Source organism: Hemibagrus wyckioides, linkage group LG03 (assembly GCF_019097595.1).
Source record: "Hemibagrus wyckioides isolate EC202008001 linkage group LG03, SWU_Hwy_1.0, whole genome shotgun sequence".
NCBI lineage: Eukaryota > Metazoa > Chordata > Actinopteri > Siluriformes > Bagridae > Hemibagrus > Hemibagrus wyckioides.
Genome location: NC_080712.1, coordinates 26,328,467 through 26,350,776, shown reverse-complemented (window position 1 = coordinate 26,350,776; position 22,310 = coordinate 26,328,467). Strand labels below are relative to the sequence as shown.

The 22,310-nt window shown below is 36.8% G+C and overlaps 1 protein-coding gene across 2 annotated transcripts; it reads left to right on the top strand.

Annotated features, from left to right (window-relative positions):
* The first annotated feature begins 226 nt into the window (after window positions 1-226).
* lhcgr (luteinizing hormone/choriogonadotropin receptor) lies at window positions 227-22,200 on the top strand. 2 transcript variants are annotated; one of them, XM_058385697.1, is made up of 13 exons: window positions 633-700; window positions 11,208-11,279; window positions 12,114-12,181; window positions 13,013-13,087; window positions 13,438-13,512; window positions 14,175-14,316; window positions 15,949-16,023; window positions 16,465-16,542; window positions 17,456-17,524; window positions 17,626-17,700; window positions 17,928-18,113; window positions 18,408-18,473; window positions 19,100-22,200. In XM_058385697.1, exons 6-13 carry the CDS (start codon window positions 14,216-14,218, stop codon window positions 20,301-20,303), a joined length of 1,854 nt encoding a protein of 617 aa, XP_058241680.1. In that variant the 5' UTR covers window positions 633-700; window positions 11,208-11,279; window positions 12,114-12,181; window positions 13,013-13,087; window positions 13,438-13,512; window positions 14,175-14,215; the 3' UTR covers window positions 20,304-22,200. The 2 variants fall into 2 exon arrangements, with proteins under 2 accessions (XP_058241679.1, XP_058241680.1); XM_058385696.1 differs by lacking the exons at window positions 12,114-12,181; window positions 14,175-14,316 and having other exon boundaries at window positions 227-700.
* The last annotated feature ends 110 nt before the right edge of the window (window positions 22,201-22,310 follow it).

The following is a 22,310-nucleotide window of genomic DNA, read 5'->3' as shown; positions in this document are numbered from 1 at the left end:
CAAATTCAGTATAAACGAGACCAAATAATACTTAATGACAATTACTTGAGAATCTTCCACACTTGAGGTAAACACATAATGACTCCTTCACATGAAACAGGAGTGCCTTGATTCATTCCCAGAGTAACGATGCCAGGGGAAAGTCCGTGTAAAAAAAAGGGGGGGAGTGATGAGCTTTAGTGACTGTCAGTACAAACCTGTTATCTTGTCTCTATGGATCACTGAGTCAAATGGTTTGTATCTGTTCGACTCGACTCACTAGTGGGAGCGCGGAGCACTTCCTGTCCCCACTATCCCCAAGTGCGCATCACATCGCCTCTCTCTTTTTCTCTACACACTTTTCAAATACTGTTGTAACAGTACACTGTTACAAAAGACATCTCACTCTTCTTCAGTTATTCTTTTTTTTCTTTAATGATCCACTTTGGTCGAAAGGAGATCTGGAAAAGAACTGATTGAACTGTGCAGTGCGCGCGTCCGCCGCTGTCATCACTTAAACCAAGAAAGGGATTTAGGATACAAACCGAAGACAAGCATACACAATGAGGACATCGCTTTTCTTCTTCATCCTAATGATGTGGCCGTGTGATTGTTTGCGTTTTGTTTGTCCGGAGATGTGCCGGTGCTCCAGTAAAACCATCAGCTGCAACAGCGCGACTGAAGCCACGGCGCAGAAGCAGCGCGGCGCGTTCAGCAGACTGTAAGTACAAATATTATAAAGATATACACATGTCTCATCAGTGAGATCGAGCTGTCAAATCATGACACATATGCAATGGATGGAGTTAGTAATCGTTTCAAAATAAAGAAAGAACTTTAACTTGACAAGTCATAACACAAATCCAGATGTTGGAGACAATGTTACCTTAAATATCTAGTGTTCGGAACAAAACTTTGTTGCATGCAACACTGCAGTAAAAACCCATACATCTTTACATGTTACGTGTATGTAAATGCAGTCTATTATCTATAACATGCTTTAGTATATGCAATATACAATACAAAGGATGGTGAGCTTCGTGGTTAAGGTGTTAGACTACTGATTGGAAGGTTGTGAGTTTGAATCCCAGGTTTACCAAGCTGCCACTGCTGGGCTCCTGAGCAAAGCCCTTAACCCTCAGTTGTATAAAATGAGATAAACTGACAACTATTACTTCTTGTTAACAATCCCAGCTCATGTAGTCATAACAGTACAAATTAAAATCTCAGGAACAATCCTAATATTTTCATTATTTACATGATACAGGTATTTTAAAAATAGATCTGAGTATCAGATCCAGCCATTCTCACAACAAACTAAATCTTTCTTGATAATAGTCAAATTGAATGTATTTCCTCAATACATACAAATTGAGCTAGTATTTACTGTCATATGATCACAATAAAGCAAATATAAGATTATTAAATGTATTTCTAGACTATTTTTTCACTAATATCAAACCCAGACTTTTTTAGTCTGTTGGCAGAAAATTTCGCTTCTTTTGAAAAATCTAAAAGCTGAAAAAGTAGGACTATTTTAAACTTAAAATGAGAGATTGGTTTACAAAGCTTATATTTGATTTATTGTTATCTTGTAATAGGAAATACAAGACAAGATCAACGATAATCACTTTTCAGTATCACCAATGTTCAAATTACCATGTCAGTATCACATACTGTATGTTCATACCATAAAAGCAATAGTTCAGATAACAAAAATAATAATAATAATAATAATAATAATAATAATAATAATAATAATAATAATAATAATAATAATAATAATGATGATACATTGTAAGCATTCTTGATACGCAGTATTGGATTGGTATGTTACGACTTGTAGCATCTCCCTAAGGGAAATATTCTTGGACAGAATATTTTGGTGCATGATCCATGTGTTTACTTCTACCATTAAAATAACAAATAAAATGGCCGTTATCTTATATGGAAATTCAATTGACTCATTTATATGGCTCAAGATTGCCCAAAATACTTTCTCATTTCTAAGCTGTCCCATCTTCCCTATGTTATGGCTCACACAAATGCCAAACCATTAAAATGAAATATATTTGTATCTTAGATGGTCAAAGAAAATGTAAAGACATTTTAAAATATTTTGTTCTAAAATAAAAGAGCATCAAGGAGCTGTTTCTTTTGAGGTGTTTGTGTGTGCGGGTGTGTGTGTGTAGTAAAAAGATAGGAGGAACACAGTGAAACCTCATGAGCATTGAACAGTCCTTCATGCTAATACAAGTCTTTCATGCTAGTGCTAGTGCTGTGAGAACACATTCATCCCAATATCACATTTTGAAAGGAGCTGTGTGTCTTCAGGCTGTATCTCAGCTTCAATGCAAGCTACTTTGATATTGTTTCTATTTCACTGATGTTCTGAACAATAAGCATGCAGCTATGGCCAAAATACCATATCAGCACAATATAGCATCATACAAGATGGAGCTCATGTTGCAGGCTGGAAAACTGGCATCTGCATTTTAACATGCCATATCATTCAAAAATAGTATAATGTCAAACAATTATAAGTAGTTAGGCAGATCAACTTTGTTTAGTTCAGTATAAATGTATCACATGTGACAAACAGAATTTCAGAAATGGTGCATTAACTTAATTTTGCATTTATCATAGCAGGTATTTGAAAGTCAATATGTGCTATGAAGAATGAGAAAAAATTCAAGAAATGAGAATGAGAATTCAAACAGGAGGGGGCCAGATACACACAGATACACACCAATCAGCCATCCACTGACAGGTGATGAGAAAAGTATTGATTATCTCGCTACAATGGCATCTGTCAAGAGGTGGGATATGTTATGCAGCAAGTGAACAGTCAGTTCTCAAAGTGGATGTGTTGGAACAGGAAAAATGGGCGAGAGTGATCTGAGAATCTGACTGCCTTAGACAAGGGCCAAATTGTGGTGGCTTCAACTGAGTCATAGAATCTTTGTGTGTGTGTGTGTGTGTGTACAGATAGAGAAAGAGAGAGGAAGAAAGAGAGATCAGAACATCTCCATATAAATACATTTTAGATATTGAACTGAAGTTCAACAAGTTTTAAAGTTTTCTAAAATGGAAGTTCAACTTCAATTTACTGACGTTTTTAAGATGGTAGGTGAACATGTGTAAGATGGTAGGTAACAAGTGTAACCAACTTGAAACTACAATGTAGATAGATAGATAGATAGATAGATAGATAGATAGATAGATAGATAGATAGATAGATAGATAGATCTGTAATCCATAACCCTCCTTGCACACCTTCTTAAGGTGGCACTAGTCGCATGAACTAGTCGCTTTTAGTTCTTGCTAGCTTTGAAATTCTATTTCTAGCCACTCTCTCCTACTAAAAAAGGCCTCATATGTGTGTGTTTCTTTATATATTGCTTGCTTCTTCTCCTTTTGTGGAGGACCAGTAAGGGAGTTGTGGACACGTGTAAAAAAAAAAAAAAAAAGTATCTGGAGGAGAGAGGTCAAGTTGTTTTGCCAAAACTGAATATATCTCTGGCTGGCTTCAGGATTTAGCTTGTTAGTGATGTAAGAAAGGTAGTGCCTGGGGTGAGTGAGGAATGTGTGTGCTTCATGTCCTTGAAACTTTAAATCATCTCCTCTCTCTGATACACCCAAAACCTTGAGTTTTGATAACAGTCAGTCAAGGGCATCAGACAAATCATTGACACATGAAAATGAGGACGTGTTAAAATGGAGGAATTTAGCAAAGAGCTCACTCAGATTCATTTCGTCATCAATGCTCACAGCCTTGAATTTTGCTTTATGATGCCAGCCATATTGCATCTATACTGTCACTGGTCACAGAGCTCATGTGCAAAGTGACTGGTTAATATAGTTTTAAAGACAGATCTGCAACAATGGAAGAATTATATTGATTGTTTAATTCAAGGGGGTTGGTGCCATGATGCAGAGGGGTTTCCAGAGCTATATAGGTTTCCTCCATGTTCTTAGGTTTCCTCATGTCTCCCAAAGCCATATTGGCACCTAGGTGTGAATGAATATGAGTTTTTCTGAATGGTACTCTGTGATGGACTTGCTTCCCATCCAGTTATCCAAGCTCAGTAAAGGGAGAATCTAGAAATGAATGAAGGGGATACAAAAACCTTTGTAGCTGAAAACAAAAAAAGTTTGCGCACTTCTGAGTGTGCACATTTGTGTTGTGTGTGTTTGCTAGTATAGCACATCTCTTTCCATCAGGAAATATGCATGGTATGTGTATTATATAGTCAAGAGCAGTTGTATTATCTATTGGTGGGTAAAATGTAGTGTAACTCTTCTTCCCTCTTTTTATGATCATGCAGTATATGTAAAAAAAATAGCAAATTTTTATCTATATATAACCTAATTGTACAGTTGTGAGTATGTGAGTATTGTGAGAATTCAGAAGGATTTGTGGATTTGTTATTTTGTTTTCAGATTATTTTTGTTTTGCACTTTCAGCCACAGTAAAAAGGTCTAGCTTGGTCTCATTAGATAATAACATATTTCACCACATGGTTTTGATAAAGTGTAGATGTCTGGGAGTGAGTGTTTGCCAGACTTACCAGGAGAAATGAATAGCAGTGAGAGCTCTTTGAGTGAGTAGGTAGCAATGTCTAAAGAGTTCTCCTTATACATGAGGACACCTTCGTGGCATTAAAAGGTGACTGATTATGACACATATGAAGACTCATGTATCACATCCTTATTTCCAAGTTTCTAGCAACCTGGGGACAGAATAATGTATGTAAACAGTACAGAATGGTAACTCAGTAATTAGTTAGTTGTAACTAATTGTGTTGTTAGTAGTGTTTCATGTCATATACACTGAATATATCTAACCAGTGGTGGGCCGTCAGGGCTGGCCTAAACAGCAGTGATCTGAATCACTGACTTGCATTTTAATATATTTAATATATTTTTCCATGAATGTGTATTAAATTATTCCCAGTAGTCTACTCTCTGCATTTCATAGCTTTTCTCTTGGTTGTGCTGCTTCCAGTAGTGTATATTTATGATAAGAGTATTTATATTTATTTGCATAATTGGAGTAGTCAGAGGCAGCAAACTGCACAAACTAAATAAATTATATATATTTTAACTCACAACGCTGACAGAGCAGAAGAAATCGATTTGGTCGCAGACATCCATACAAATGCATTTTCAAGGCGGACTGTTATAAAATTGACTATTCCTTGTGAGGTGTGAAATACTGTCACCTAATTTCTTTTTTACTTCGCTATTTAACAGTTGATTAGTATATATTGCCGTGGTGTCATATTGATGGTATAGAAGTGAATTAATTCAGGAAGGATTCAGGATTCTTCCACTTTAGTAATGGCTGGTCTGGTCTGAGACTTCAGATTGAGAGTTTACTTTACAGATGTAACTAACTAACCATGACCCCAAATGGGTTGTGAGAGAAGCTTAATGGGACACCAGTCCATCACAGAGAACATTCATATAAACTCCTTGGAATTCTATATAGTTCTGTGGTTCTGTACTTGGCCAATAACCCCAACTCCCCACCCCCCAAAAAAAGGTTCTATGTAGTACTTTTGGAGAGCAATGAACCTTTTTATTTTACATTTATAATTCAAAGAAAGGTGTAATCAGGGCCATTACCTCTTGAAATTGTATCTATAAGTAGATAATGCTGCAAGATGTTTATGAATTATATATTTAAGAATAGTATATAAAGTTTGTGAAATAATTACAACTAAAATGATAGAAACACTTAAATATAAGGATTTTTGCTGTTATCTATACTATGGTACAAATTTCTCCTAACACAATATTTTTTTTGTTGCAATAAATTTATACTGTGTTTGAATTTGCTGTATTTTATAAGAACTATAATAATAACAACATTTAGAACCATTTAAATGATTCTTAAAAGAACCATCAACACAGTTGTTTTTTTCCCCAAAATTGTTGGATTTAAAGAAATGTTTTGAGGTTCCATATATCAAGCACATGATCGCACCTTTTTAGGTTCTATAGACAACAATTTCTTCTAAAAGTAAATACTTACAATCATACCTAGGGGCAAGTTTGTCAAGTTTTTTGGACAGTGGGGAAAATCCAGAGAACCCAGAGGAAACCCATATGTACATGGGAGAAGATATGAAACTCCACATATACAGTCACACAAAAACTCAGCCTCAAACCTAGGACTCTGGAGCTGTGAGGTGGCAGAGTGACCTACTGCACCACCACGCAACCCATACACAACTCACACAAGCATCTACTAGGAGAAGTGTAGAGCTTAATTTATTAGGCATTTATAATATGAAGCGAATTATTATAACCATTTATTACCACTGTATAAAGTTAATTACAACTCCAAAGGTGTCTAGTGTTGTATGAATGTATTTTGTTTGTATACTATAGTAAGAAAAAATGTATAAAGGACCACAGTGATTATCATTCACATGTACTGCAAGTGGACAGTTTAAAGGGTTATTTTAGCTAATGACAAATCATAAAACCTAGAATTTCACCTCATAAAGTTCTTAACAATGTGTCCTTTATCTGTTGTTAGCTGCTATTGCAAATGATTCAATTCAATATGATTCCTTATACAATTTTATTGCTCTTGTAACAGAATTGTAACAATGCCACAGAGTAGCTTTAGTGAAGTCTGGATACATAAATTCAGGACAAACTCTGAATTGAGAGGATGATGAAACCTTCAGAAGAACTGAAAAGGATTCCATCCTCATGTGGTTCTGGTTAACACTAATGTGATTATAAATCATTCCACTTCCATAACTATGTACTATAATGTCAAGCAGTGTTAAGTGTATTAAAAGGAACTTGAGTATGAGCATCTTCAGAGTTTTGAGTTTAAGAAAAAGTACAGAAGTAAATTAAAGGACATTTAGTAACCATGTGTCAGTCAATGTCAAACAATTTAGCACAACCATGTTATTTACCACAACTTTGTTATTTGCAGACAAAGAATCTGTGTCTAGTCTGGAAAAGTACTTCCTCAGTCATGAATCACTCATCTAATTATCAGCCATTCACTGCAACAATTAGTAACAGCAAAATAACAACCTGTGTTATTTCAGTGAATATGAAACAAAGCCACTAAGACTGGGCAGAATTGTGGTTATAAGCACTGGTATGGTGGGTGGTACTATTTATCATTCATACATTTGTGTTTCGAGTCTGAGTGTACTTGTTCCCAGTGCAGCATTGGTCAGGTTTTAGACTTACTGGATTCTTTCAAACGTAGGTACATTTGTGAAATTTGTCAGATTGGTCCAAAAATCAATTCTTACCTCATGTAAAATTTACTTGAGTAAATTCTGTTCATGTGACAGTCCATATACAGGGATTGGACAATGACCAACACAATGTTGGGAGGATTTATGCCTATATATGTTCCATAAGTAAGAGCACAATGTGGAGGTTTAACAGAACTAGTAGAGCAATAGTTCATCTGTACATAAAATATTGCAAGCCACACAACTGGGAGACTTATCAGAGTTCAAAAGTGGACAAAAATAGTTGGAGCGCGTCTCACTGACATGGCTTTGACCAGGATAGCAAGCCTTTGTGGTGTACTGAGAGCCACAGGATAAAGTCGGCAAACCACCATGAAGGACGAACCACATGCAGCAGAACTGAATTATGCTATGCTCTCAGTAACAGGGTGAGCTAACACAACTAGATTTCATAGCTCATACACAGAGATGCATCTTAATTTCTAAAGGCTGGTATGTAAAATATGAGTATTACGGTAGCTAAATTGTGCATTGTAATATTTCTGGTGGAAGTGGCAAGTAAGCATGACCTTAATATAAAATCTGACTAATTTAACAAAAATTAATTCCATAGATACTGTAAATATTTTATTATATAACATTAAAAGAACTCAAGCAAGCCTGATCATAGTGACATGATTATCTAGCTTGGTTGTACCAGTGCAATATCCATGAACTCACTACTTTTAATCAGCATCTCTTTAATCAGTTTTTTTCCATTTTTTTTAACCACTACCCCACCACTGCAACTGCTAATACAAATCATCTGTAGACTGTCATGAAGCATATTATTCACTGATTCTCAACATGCTAAATAATCGACTGTATCTTTTATGAACGTGTCATAAAATGTAATAGGATTATAAACATGAAGTGAATTGTACATTTTGATATGACAAATTGATTTCAGTCAACAGATGATCTGTTAAATACCAAAAGCTAGAAATTGGACTGTCTAGCTAATATGAAAGAACACAACTATAGAACTATATTGTTCTATAGAACGTGTATAGACTGGTTGCTGTCAGTATCTCAGAGTTTCTTGATAGTCCATAGATTAGTTGAGTGGTTGTAGAGTGTTTTTAGCAGACTATCCAAATCAAGAGTTACCTAAAATGCTATCAGCACCACATGCTGTTGTGGAAATTAGTTTTCATCTTTATAGCATTTTATATTGTTGCTAATAATTCATTTTATTCGTACTGTTTCCTATAAGCATGTATTCTTTAAAGATAAATAGAAGTAGACCTCCTTCTGTGTCACTGTCACCAAGCAGACTCAAAGAAGCTGGATGCAAATGCAGAGAGTTTTTAATACCAAAAAAAAAATCACAGGACGGGAACAAAACAGTCACAAAACAGGCAAATGCAAAAGTATTGGGATAGGCACAAAAACACAATTATGCAAAGTATTGGGACAGTCAAAAACTGGGATATGCAGAAATATTGAGGCAGTTACAAAAACTCAGATATGTAAAAGTACTGGGACAGTTACAAAAATGGGGATATGCAACAGTATTGGAACATACAATCATGCTAGATAATCCAAATTGACAGGCAAAAACACTAGTCAAACATGCAAAGGTCAACAGGGAAAATCACAAAAATATCAGAGCTAATCAGGATCACAGTTGGAATAACAAGCTCCAAAAAATCTGAAAAACTACAGCAAATAACAAACAGCTTAGTAACGCCACAAACCTACGCAAAGAGGAATTGAAACCAAGGGGCCTAAAAGGGTGCGAAACAAACATGCATAATGTGGAACAGGTGACATTATGCAACATGATCAGTTAACTTTACAGGTCTTTATTTAAATGAAAAGTGCTGATATTCATTATGCATAGAGACAAGTTTCCCTCAAATGGAGTTCATTCACTTATTCATCTTCGGCAACAGCTGTATCCTGGTCAGGATCATGGTGGGTCCACAGGCTATCCCTGAAACACAGAGTGCCAGATGCAAATAAACCCTGAACAGGATATCAGTCTATCGCAAGGCATCAGGCAACACCCTCGTCACACACTCACGTCTAGAGGCAATTTATTGTGTAATTCAGGCCAGAGGAAATCCATGCAAAAATGGAGAGAACATTCAGAGAATCACATACAGGAGAAGGGTTTTATTCAGTTATGTATGTTAGCTTATCTGATAGATTCCCCCCAAAACCAAAATAAATTGATATAATTTATAATTAATATAATTTTATATTTTTTTTCATGTGATGAAAACCATTTATGAATATAATTTTGTTTGCCGTTGTATCACATCACATTTGCTTAGTGGTTAGCACATTTTCGTTGTGGTTAGTATGTTTACCTAGTGGTTAGCACCGTTGGGGTTGGAGGTTTGATTCCTGACACCACCCTGTGTAGAGCTAACATGGTCTTACCATGCTTTGGAGGATTTCCTCTGCGTACTCTCAATTCCTCTCAAATACAGTCCATAGTCATGTGTTGTAAGCTGATTGGCATTTCTTAATTGTCTGTATTGTTATAATTTTATATTACAATATAATATTATAAATTGGTTTATGAGTGTGTGTGATTGTGCCCTGCGATGGCATGGGACCCTGTTCCGGGTGTCCCCTGCCTTGTGCTCTAAGCCTTTTTGGAATGTACTCCCTTTGACCCTGCATAGGGTAAGCACTACAGAAAACTGATGGATGGATGGATGGATCGATGGCTGGATGAATTAATGGATGAAGGGTATCCTTTTGGTATTGGGTACTTGATTTCTTTGCTCAGGTAAAAATTTTGCTATTGCAGCTTTAGTATGCTATGTTTGTGGTCCGTGCTCTATTCTAATACAGTAAGCAAGCGTGTTCATGTGAGATATAAATACTCAATACATGAATGCTAGGGAGATTTTATAAAGCAGTTAATTTCTTGCTGTTTACTGTTAATGCCTTTGGTTTCATGTTGTTTTGTGTAAGCTATTTGGGATGTTGTTTGGAATGTGTTTGTCTAAGGTTGACCGAAACACAAATGTCTGACACAGGAACGTCTATATCAAACAGCATATAAACATTAACAGTACTATCTGTGTTAGTGAGACTGAAGACCTTGTTGGATTTGCTTTTATCGAGTTGGATGATAAAAGGGTAAAAGGATCCTTTGCTGACTCAGACTTCCTTGAGGCTAGTTTATAAAACAGTGTGTGAAAGAAAGGAACTTGAACTGTTAATTGACTTTACAGTGTTGTACAAGAAAGTGCATAAAGGCGATGGAGAAAAAAATGAATAACTGATGGTACTGTGTGGTATAGATGTGACAGGCAGGTAACATCATAAAGACATTGAGTACATAGACACAAGGCTTACTGCAGATTAGGAAATTATGTGGAAAAGAACTGAGTAATGTCAAAATAATAGATACGTTGTTATAATTAAGCTTACATAGACTTTAAGTCCTATGACAACACAACTAACATCACTACAGAACAGTGCAGTTTATAGATAATAAGTATTTTGCTTCTCTGTCTCATATCTGCATGAGTAACCAGACAACTAAAATTCTGACAAGCTGATTACAAAACCTTATTAGTTGATATGTGTTTAATTTAGTTTAGTCCATATTCATTACCAGTAGCTGTATATCTTTACTGCTCTGTCAGGCCTGTAATTCAATTCAATACAATTTTATTTATTTATACTAATTGAAATTGTCTCTATTCCCGATGATAAAGACCACCAGTGTCCTAGTAAAAAAGGTTAATTAATACATTAACAAACATGTACTAACATGCACTTAAGGTGGTCATTATTCCTGCATGAATTCATAAGACTCTTGTTGTAGTTAAGGTTAACTCTTCATTAGTTTGCGCCATGCCATGCCATAACTAATTATTAGTTAATGCTTAAGTGAATATTAGTTCAGGTGCATGATTATTGTAAAGTTTTACCCTTAATTGTCCCTTATTAATAACAATTTATATCATTTTCTTTCAGTGTTCTGAATTATATCCACTGGAGGACGATTCCCAGTTTCAGCTTTGATGGACTGCGAGGTGTCAAAAGAATGTAAGTGTCTTTTACCATTGATCAAACCAATGTAGATGTCTGCAAAACATCTTGATTTCCAGATTTTTCTGCTTCAAATTTGCTTCTGCCATTAAATCTGAATGCCTGAATGAATAAATACAGCTGTTCTGCTGTTCACAGAATGTCAATTACTTAAAAAGATTTTGTCAATATTGATTTACACAATATTGCCAGAGATCATTCACACGCCTGCTTAAGTAGATTTTCTGGAAGAAATTATGCAAATGATGTTTATGTAGTTCATTCCTTGAGGTTGGCAGTTTTTTGAGTAGATGTGTCCAGAAAAGTTTGTTTTGCTAGTGTCAACACCACTGGTGTTAAATACAAACACTTGCTTTTAAGCCTGAAAACAACATTGGGTATATGAAATACAGGATGGAGAAGGAAGTAGGATCATTATTTTTGCTGTGAAATGTAATATGATGTAACATAAAAAAAGATATATTTAAAAAAAAAATAAATAAATAAAAAATCTAGTATTATGTGAACACATCAGCAATGCAAAAAATTATGCAAAGATAGGTCAAGGCCTTCAGTTAAAGATCACATCAGACATAAGAATGAAGAAAAAATGTGTGACCTCTATGGCTTCGACTGTGGCATGGTTGTTGGTTCCAGAAAGGCTGATCTGAATAATTCTGAAACTGCGGACCTCCTGGGATTTTCACACACAACAGTTTCTAGAGTTTGCAGAAAATGGTGCAAAAAACAAAAAACATCCTGTGAGCAGACGATCAACAGTTGAAAATGAGAATGTCCAGATTGCTTTGAGCTGACAGGAAGTCTATAGTAATTCAAATAATCATGCTTTAGAACCATGGTGAGCAGAAAAGCATCTTAGAGAGGAAGGCATTAGAACATCACTAGAAAAGAAACATCAGGTATGTCCCATATTGCACACTTATACACTCTTCTACAGCTTTTTGGTATTTATATATAGTGTCAGTAGTGTGTACAGAGTGAAAATTCCAACAAGAAGTAGTGCACTAACTGGATGATGCACTTACTCACCCGAAAAAAACGAAGTGTGGAATTTTGGATATTTCAAAGAAGAGGGGCGGAGCTACAAAACACTGACACTGGATGAGATCAAAATTTCAAGATGGTGGACAATACTCTGGTGGACAAGACGTCTTACAAATGTTTTTTTAAATAAAAACGTTTGAGACTATACTACCATTCTAAAATTCATAGACAGAATTGTAGATAATGTAAGTGAGTAAGTGCATAGTGTGTGGTATGTCATCTGGGACGCAGCCTCTTGCTCTGACCTAGAGGGCAAAATTTAATCCTGTGCAGGTTTTCTGAATAAATGTGAATTTACTTCATATCTCCTCAAATCAACTCATTTTGCTGTTGAATGCCTGAAACTGTATAAAGATACAAAAAGATACATACTCTATATCTTTTAACAGAAGATTATAATGATCTTAAAGATGATCTGTGATTGAATAGAAACATGAATTTAAGAAATAAGCTACTCCAGGCACAACCTTCACAAACAGATGCAAATCCAACCCAAGAAGCTAGGATCAAGGTTTAAGAAATTACAGCACATAAAAGCTAGTAACAGGCTTTGGACACTTTGAGAATGGAAGATGATCAGAATCAGAAACAGGGTCCTCAGATGACATGGGGGATGAAGAGTGATGTAAAAATACACTATTTTCCATGTTTTTTTGGTTGTTGTTTTTTTTTTTGTATGATTTTAGAGAAATTGCTCAAAGTGTCACACTGGAAACCATAGAGACCCAGGCCTTCAACAACCTCTTCAATCTCTCAGAAATGTAAGTGTTCATGTTATCATATTATCAGAAAAAAACAATCCTCTAATACTGCACTACATGTATAACCAGAGGAAGCAATACCATGATTTGTATATTGCTCAAACTTTTGGAAATTGTTAGGAATATCAGCATTTCTATTTCATTTATGATGTTTAGTTTTCATTCCAGTCTTTTCCATTTAAAACAAAATTACCTTCTGATCGTATTATACTATATATTTTTAGACATTAATGCTTAAAGGTCATGTCTTTTGATGTAACAGTAGTTTCATTGTTTGATACTTGGATACGCTGTTATTCATATTTCTTCATGAAATTATTGCTGGATTGTCATCTATGATTAATTCACAGATCCATCCAAAACACACGGAGTCTGGTTCATATCCACCAGCGGGCCTTTAACAATCTCCCCAAGCTGAGATACCTGTGAGTATCAAGTTTTTTCCATATGTTTGAGGTCTGCTGCTTTCACCTGTTCTATGTAATGCTCAGCATGGTGCTAAAGGCACAATGCAACAAATCATGCAGATCCAGGTCAATATCTTCAGGTGATGTTCACATCAAATAATAATAGTGAAGAAATTTCTGTGAAATCTCTATGTTGGTGCCAGATGGCCAGGTTTGAGTATTTCAGAAACTGCTGATCTGCTGAAATTTTCAAACAAAACAATCTCTAGAATTTACACAGCATGGTGAAACACCTTGTTGATGGAAGAGATCAGAGGGGAAGGATCAGACTGGTCTGAGCTGACAGGAAGTTTATAGTAACTCAAATAATAACTTTTTATAATTGTGGTGAGCAGAAAAGCATCTCATAATGTACAACACATCAAATTCATGAGATGGATGAGCTACAACAACAGAAGATTACATCAGGTTAGCCAAGAACAAGAAACTAATGCCATCTTGAGCACAGACTGACAGAAACTGGACAGATGAAGACTGGAAAAAGATTGTCCAGTTACTGGAACCGCATTTGGTATTCTGCTGTTATAATAATATTAATGCCAATGTTGTTGGCTTGTTATATTCAGCAATGCAGCATTGGCTTGCTGGTTTCATTCATTCCTTCATTCATTCATCTTCAGTTGCTGCAGTGGATCAAGTATCTATCCCTTAAAGACTGAGAATGAGGCAGGAATACTGGGATTCCAGTCTATCACTGGACACCATGAACACGCCTAGAGTCCATTTACAGTCATCAGTCCACCAACTGCAAATTTTTCAGAGGTAGGAAGAAACTGGAGGAAACCCACAAGGTCATGGGGGAAATATGTGAAACACTAGATTCACTGTAAGCAGTAACTTAAACAGAATGAACTGGGGGCTGCAGCTGTGAAGTGGGAATTACACAACTTTTTATATAACCAAGCTGCTTGTCATGACGATTTTACTTTTAATAAAATAAATTTTAAAAAAACCACAATGTGGTGTTGACAGCCATCATGTCTCTTGAAGCCAACCCCAATGCTGTGAGTTCTACAATATTATATTATGTTTTGTTTTATTTTTTTTTTAAATCAATATCAGCAATAGCTATGCAAAGATCAACAACTTCCAGCTGGTTTTGGGGAAAAGCTGTCAAGGAGCCATTGAAGAGGCAAAAGAGTTCACTCTTACTGATAAGTTAAACCCTTATCCTATAGCTGTACCTATAGGACATTTCTGACATCTTCTTGATAACGTCCAACTAGAAAAGCCATGGCCCACAAAGAGCTTACAAATCACGGGATCTTACGGGATCTCATTGTTGAAAAATATCAAATTATTACACACTATTGTAATTTTTACAAAAGAAAATTGATATGACACAACAGATGTGACACAACAGTGACATCCCAGGAATGACCAGGAGAAAACTGGTCAGGGAGGCTGCCAAGAAGCCTACAGCAACATTAAAAGAATTGCAGAAATTACTGGCAAGTAATGGGACAGCAATCTTCCGAAGTGTTCATATCTGTGCTGGAGGTTGGCAAGAAGAGATTGGCAAGATGGAAGCATTTTTTAAGCAAAAAAACAAAACAAAACAAAACATCCAAGCCTGGCTAGAGTTTGCAAATAAATACACCTAAACTCTTTGCCCATAATACTAAATCACAGCAACAAAGATTACCATGGTGGTGGCAGCATCATGCTTTGGGGCTGCTTTTTTTCAGCTGGTACAGGGGCTTTAATCAGGGTGGAGGAAATAATAAATAGATCAGAATACCAGTCAATTTTGGTGTAAAACCTTACGGCTTCTGCTAAGACAGTTAAGATGAAGAGGAACGTCACCTTTTAGCATGAAAATGACCTGAAGCACACCTTCAAACGAACAAAGAAATAGCTTCACCAATCAAACATTTTTGGCATGACCTGGAGTGTTTAAGAGAATTCTTTTGCAAGGAAGAATGTCAAAATTGGCCAAACTTATAGACTTTTACCTACAAACACTGAATCTAATGGTGCTTCAACTAAGTACTAGTTTAGGGGTGTGCAAAGTTATGCAACCAGGTTTTTGTATTTTTTTTTCTTCGTAATATCATTCTTATTGTTTTTCATTTTAATATATAGGTTACAAATTCACAATAAAGATGGAAAATGTTCTGTCATGATTTATTATGATTTTATTTTTTTACATCACAAAAACCTGTCATTTTAACAGGAGTATGTAGACTTTTTATATCCGGTGTACATCTGGCACAAGTGAGCAAGATCCACACTGCTTACAGTTTCTTTAACATACAAAGAGGTCCCAACTGAACAAAAGCCATTATTATGAAGGACAAGAAGGACTGTATGTTGAAGTTAAGCCTGTTATCTGAGCTGTGATAGCAGATTGTTTTTGGCGACACAATGCTGATTGCTTTTTCTCTTTCACAGGAGCATCTCCAACACCGGGATAGTTGTGTTTCCCGACTTGTCAGCCATCGTGTCTCTTGAAGCAGATTTCATGCTGTGAGTTCTGTGTGGTCTAAAGGGTTGACAGGTTAAACAGGAGAAGTTAATGGAAATTGCTAGATCTATATTGTAATGCATTTACCTGTTTTGATTGTTTAACCCATGAAGTAATAATTATTATTATGGGATTAAGTGAATTACACTAAAATATGTTAAAAAAAATAAATCCTGGGCTAAGTTTTTGAGGTAAATTTAATAAGTTTTGTCAAACAAATTAAAGCAGAAGAACAGAGAGAGAGAGTGTGTGTGTGTATGTGTGTGTGAGAGAGAGAGAGAGAGAGAGAGAGAGAGAGAGAGAGCCTAGATCATTCAGTCTTATATTGTATAGTCTAGGGCTTTACAATGTTATGGATGATGAACCACACAGCAGAGTACAAACACCCGGGATAGTGAGATTACCCTTTTTTAAATTAGATTACTGTCTCTGTTTCTTTTTAGCGATATCTGTGACAATCTCCACTTGCAGTCAATCCCATCAAATGCCTTCATTGGAATGACAACTGAAGACACAACAATGTAAGCTTATAGTTGTTCATTTGTGCCCTGGTTATTAAAGCCTTCAAGGGCTTGTGTGGTTTTTATGACATTTGTTTGTTTATGATTTTATATCTTTACATAATCGCACTCATTGGCAAAGTCTGTTCTTAAAGTTGAAGGGCCAGAGCATCTCTAAAACAGCAGGTCTTGTGGGGTGTTCCTGGTATGCAATGGTTAGTAGCTACCAAAAGTGCTCCAAGGAAGGACAACTGGTAGGGATAGAAGGCTAGCCTATCTGGCCTGATCCCACAGAAGTGCTATAAAAGTTAATGTTGGCTATAAGGACATGCAGTGCATTATGAGGCTGCATAGCCACTGATCAGTCAGAGTGACCATATTGACACCAAAACACCACCAGAAGAATTTGATGCATCAGAACTGGGCCAAGGAGCAGTGGAAGAAGGGTGTGATGAATGATGTGTTCTTTTACATCATGTGGTTGTCTGCATGCATGTGTGACACTTATCTGGAGAAGAGCTGGCAACGGGATGCACTATGGGAAGACAGCAAGCTCATGGAGACATTGTGATACTCTGGGCAATGTTCTGCTGGGAAATCTCAGGTTCTGGCATTCATGTGGATGTTATTTTCACTCATACCACCTACTTCACCAATGTTGCAGACCAAGTACACCCCTTCATAGCAACAAAAGTGGCTTTTTTCAGCAGGATAATGCACTCTGCCACACTGTAAAAATTGTTCAGGAATAGTTTGAGGAACAGAGTTTAAGGTGTTGACCTCCAAATTCCTTAGATCTCAATCTGAGGGATGTTCTGGACAAACAACTCTGAGGTCCAACCTTGCAACTTGCATTGCAACACACAATTATGTATTTATGTATTTGAGCATAATATGCTTGTTAGGTTAAAAAATGTATATTCTCTTTTCATAGGAATCTGTATAACAATGGCTTCAGGGAAATACACAAGCATGCCTTCAATGGGACAAAAATAGATAAACTGTAAGTACTGATCCATTTTTAACATTTCTTTTACTCTCCCTGCAAATGTTTGATTAGCAGATTAGCATCATCTAAAATAACCTTTTCTGTTTGCTTCACAGAACCTTGAAGAATAACCGCAAGCTCCAAATAATCCACAGGGATGCTTTTGTAGGAGCTTTTGGCCCAGCTGTATTGTAAGTTACATCCTGCAGAACTTCTCGCATCTAAAGGTCCTGTATTAGCCAGATAAATACCAGCTTCCCCCTGTGTTAGTATTTAGTATTCAAAAGCAAGAAAACACATCACACTCACTGACAACAATCGACAAAACTGTCATAAATTTACAATATTGTTTAATTATGCTATGCCCTTTATTTTGTATGTTGTATTTATTCAGAGGTTGATTTCTATTGTATTTTAGAGATGTGTCCTCCACTGCTCTGGAGACGTTGCCATCTCATGGCCTGCAGTCTGTGTTGATGCTGGTAGCTCGCTCAGCATTTTTGCTAAAGAGATTGCCTCCTTTAAACAGTTTGGAGAGCTTAAGAGAAGCTCATCTCACCTACCCGAGCCATTGCTGCGCTTTACTCAGCTGGGACACACACAGGTATCCGGGCTTAATTAACAAGTAAAGATCCATTGACAAAAAAATACACAGTTGAATCCTCATTCATTTAAAAAATATATATAATACATCTATCACATAGCATTATCAGCTAATTAGCTCACAGTCAATTGTAGAATAGGTGCAGGAAATCCTCTCTTGAAGATTTTTTATTGTTGCAGGTTTAAGTCTACTTAAATTCTAAAAAGAAAAAAAAATTCATCTAGTTTGATGATCTTGATCTTGATTGAAGATCTTTCTTGAGCAGACTTTCTTATTATGTGTCTCCTTTAACAGAGAGTCTCCGTCTTCAGCACAGAGAAATGGATCTTCATACTGTGAACACCAGAGTCCGTTAGATACGTAAGGTTTAAAAAACTGTTTAGTCTTAACATTACATCAAAAAGTTTGCTATGTTTGATGAACATTTGCAGCTAATTTAGCTTTATATGTAGACAGGTGACTACAAATCAATATTTGTCTCTACAAGTCGATCGTATTTGTCTACACAGGCCTATATTTTATCACTAGTTTTATGTACTTTAAGAACTTTCACTATAAGACTGAGTGGTGCAAACCAAGTTCATTATACTTGTATAATGACAATAAAGATAATATTCTGTGATATATTCTACAAAGTGTCCAAAAAGTCAGAAACCAATGAGAGTGAAACTAAATATGCTTAATGTTCACTCTTGCTCTCTCACGCATTTTCTGAGCTGCTGTATATTGTTTTTTAGATTTTGCTCAACACATTTAGATTGACATACTTACTGAACATATTCCTTTTGGTTCCTGAATTTTTTATGCACTTTGTGTGATGCAAAAACATGCTGCATAATAGTGTCTGCTTCTTTAGCAACCAAGCTTTACTTAAACCATACTCAGTGTTATAGCAAAGATACATTAAACTCTGTAGTAATATGTGTGTAAATAAGGATTATTCTGAACTAAGCCCTTAACATTTCTCTTTATACCTCCATATTTAGGGGCTCTGAAAAAGAGGCTTTCTATCCTGACCTGCTGGATCCACTATCTGAAGCCAGTTTTGGCAATGTGGACTTTGAGTACCCGGATTTTTGTCAAACCAGACCAGCCCTCCAGTGCAGCCCAGAGGCAGATGCCTTCAACCCATGTGAGGATATTGCTGGGTTCGGGTTCCTCCGTGTAGCCATCTGGTTCATCAACATCCTGGCAATTGCTGGCAACCTGACAGTTCTTCTTGTGTTATTTGCCAGCCGCTGTAAACTCACTGTGCCACGCTTCCTCATGTGTCACCTGGCCTTTGCCGACTTCTGCATTGGTGTGTACCTCCTCATGATTGCCATCGTGGACCTGCGGACACGCGGCTACTATAGCCAGCATGCTATCGAATGGCAGACAGGAGTGGGCTGTAACATTGCAGGTTTCCTTTCTGTCTTTGGCGGAGAACTGTCCATCTACACACTGTCTACGATCACCATAGAACGTTGGTACACCATCACCCATGCCATGCAGCTGGAGCGCCGACTTGCTCTGCCCCATGCTGCTGCAATAATGGCTGCAGGCTGGCTGCTCTGCCTGGGCATGGCACTACTTCCAATCGTTGGCATAAGCAGTTACAGCAAGGTCAGCATGTGTCTTCCCATGGACATTGAAACACCTCTAGCCCAGGCTTATGTTATTCTTCTGCTGCTTTTCAATGTTGTGGCTTTTCTAGTTATTTGTGGTTGCTATATGCGGATCTACATGGTTGTGCGCCACCCCGAAGTGCCTGGGCGTGCTGCCGATGCCAAAATAGCCAAACGAATGGCCGTGCTTATCTTTACGGACTTTCTTTGCATGGCACCAATCTCTTTCTTTGCCATCTCGGCTGCCTTTAAGGTGCCCCTCATTACAGTCACCAACTCCAAGATCCTGCTGGTGCTCTTCTATCCGATCAACTCCTGTGCCAACCCGTTCCTCTATGCCATCTTCACCAAGGCCTTCAGGAAAGACACCTGCATTCTGCTAAGCTCCATGGGCTGCTGTGAGAGCAAAGCCAACATGTACCGCATGAAGACCTACTGCTCTGAAAACACTGCAAAAATGATGAGTTCCTCAGTCACAAAGGGACCTCACACTACCATGTGGTTGTCCAGCTTTCCTCATCAAAAGTGCCAGCTACAGATAGACGGGTTACAGAAAGATAGCTGTGGAGAACAGCTCACATAACGCATATGGGCTGCTGGGCTGAGAGCTCTCATCTTTTTTTCCCTCACTGTGCATGTTGTATGGTGTATTATGTAAGCCTTGTTCCTTCAAAGTATTTTCAAATTTGATTCTCACTCAGGTTGGAGAAGAGAGTCAATCTGTTAGAGGGAATTTGTGACTGTTATTTTATCTCACATAAAGAGGTTTCTTTTTTCTGAATTGATTCTGAATTTATTCATACCCTTGACAGTGAGGTAGACAATAGAGGCTGATAGACTCGGACAGCCTAGATTAGTAAAGAAAAAGGAAGAAACTGATTTGTCCTCATCTCAATTCGTCCTTTCCATCCATTTTACACTTTTTTTTTTTTACCTGTGAAGTGATCATCGCCTAGTTCTCAGATATAAGTAGGAACATCACAGACTGGACTTAGAGCACCCTGAGTAGATCCTTTCCCTCTATCCTTAATGTTCTTCATAAATTGGTTGTTGTTGTTTGTGTCAAACAAATTAGGTTTCATAATATTTATTGTTTATTACCGTGAAGTTGCCCGCATCTCAAGGATGTCATCTTATCTCTTAGAGAACAAGATAGTCTACATCATCGTCAAAGAGGTCAGAGGGAAATGACTGCGTGTTCTGCAGCTAACCTTGTTTTATGAACATTAGGACAGCTTTATGATTCGAACGTGGTGAGTGTGCGATGAACAGTTTCCTAGGAGAAATTGCGACATACTGCGGACAATAAATGAACTCCGTTTTATGGAAAGAACAGATAGTCACACTTAAGTTGCTAAAAAATTGAGCTTGATCTGACCGGCTACCATGACAGAGGCTGGGCTGATGCATCTGGTAAGATGTTAAGTTTTCTCTTTTCTTAATACTTGTATGAATTGATTTCCTTTCTTGCTATTCTTAAAAATAACTTCACAATGTAGCATCAGTCGCATTTACCAAGTGCCAAAAGAGTCTACCAGCTTGACCATCTCAGCCTCGGTTTCCTGATAGCTGGTCAGACTTTTTTTTTATGTCACATATTTGGCAGAGTATTTTATTTGAGCAACATATAAATGAATCAGTTCATTCAAATTAACACAAATTTCACACAATACTGTTTTGAATAACTAACCTTCTGAGATTTCCTGACAGTCTGATCACATCCAGATATTCTCAAATATTTTCCTCTTGCCAATTTGTTACAAAATCAAGGTCATTTTGAACGCGGTTAGTATTTTAATAACAATGTTAGATGTTCTGGTTCCAGACACTCTGTGTAAATGTAATTAACAGCATGCTCCTGAAAAGACACACTACATAATATTGTCTGTTTGACATAACTGAAAGGATGTAAGGTTACAACATATGGTTGTTGACGAACTGACAGCTTTATCGTCTTGTTCCAAAATCAAGGTCAGCTTGGCCTGGTCACTATTTTGATACATGCCAAAGTGCATAGCAATAATAATTTCTTGATTGTATCATGCAGGACACCAGTTTAGATGCTTTCTGTCTTCTCCACTTATTTATTCACATATGTCATTTTCTGTTATTTGTTACTGGTCTAGAGCTACCACAAAACTATATGGAAAATAAAGTTGAACAGTAAACAGGGAAGTAGCTTTAACAGTTCTGTCAGGTTTTCTTTATCCTCATTGTGTCTCAGCATCTCAACCACTGGACCTCTGAGTTTGCTGTTTTTAGTATTTTTATATATATATAGATGTCTTGTTTGTTTAAAGATGATTAGAAAATATTTGTGGACGTTATATATATTGTGAGGATTCATTATCTTGACTCTTGTAGGATTTTCCATTCAGAATAAAAACTATAATCCTTAACCTTTAAAAATAAGCAAATTTTGTGGACTCATTTATTATAGTTTATTTTACATGTCTGTTAAAGAAAGACTGTGTATGGAAATGATGCTAAGTCGCTAGCATCAGTAAACGATGATGGATGAGGATGTCACGGTGGTGAAGTTACCGCTGGATGGCGCGCGCGGTGCTGTAGCCCCTTGAACAGCTGGAGT

What these genes read in the sequence shown, in the direction of transcription:
- lhcgr (XM_058385696.1), top strand. Translation starts at nt 543, where the DNA reads ATGAGGACATCGCTTTTCTTCTTCATCCTAATGATGTGGCCGTGTGAT. An exon ending in GGGACAAAAATAGATAAACT is followed by an intron (nt 17,525 to 17,625) that starts GTAAGTACTGAT and finishes TTTGCTTCACAG; the next exon opens with AACCTTGAAGAATAACCGCA. An exon ending in GCTTTTGGCCCAGCTGTATT is followed by an intron (nt 17,701 to 17,927) that starts GTAAGTTACATC and finishes ATTGTATTTTAG; the next exon opens with AGATGTGTCCTCCACTGCTC.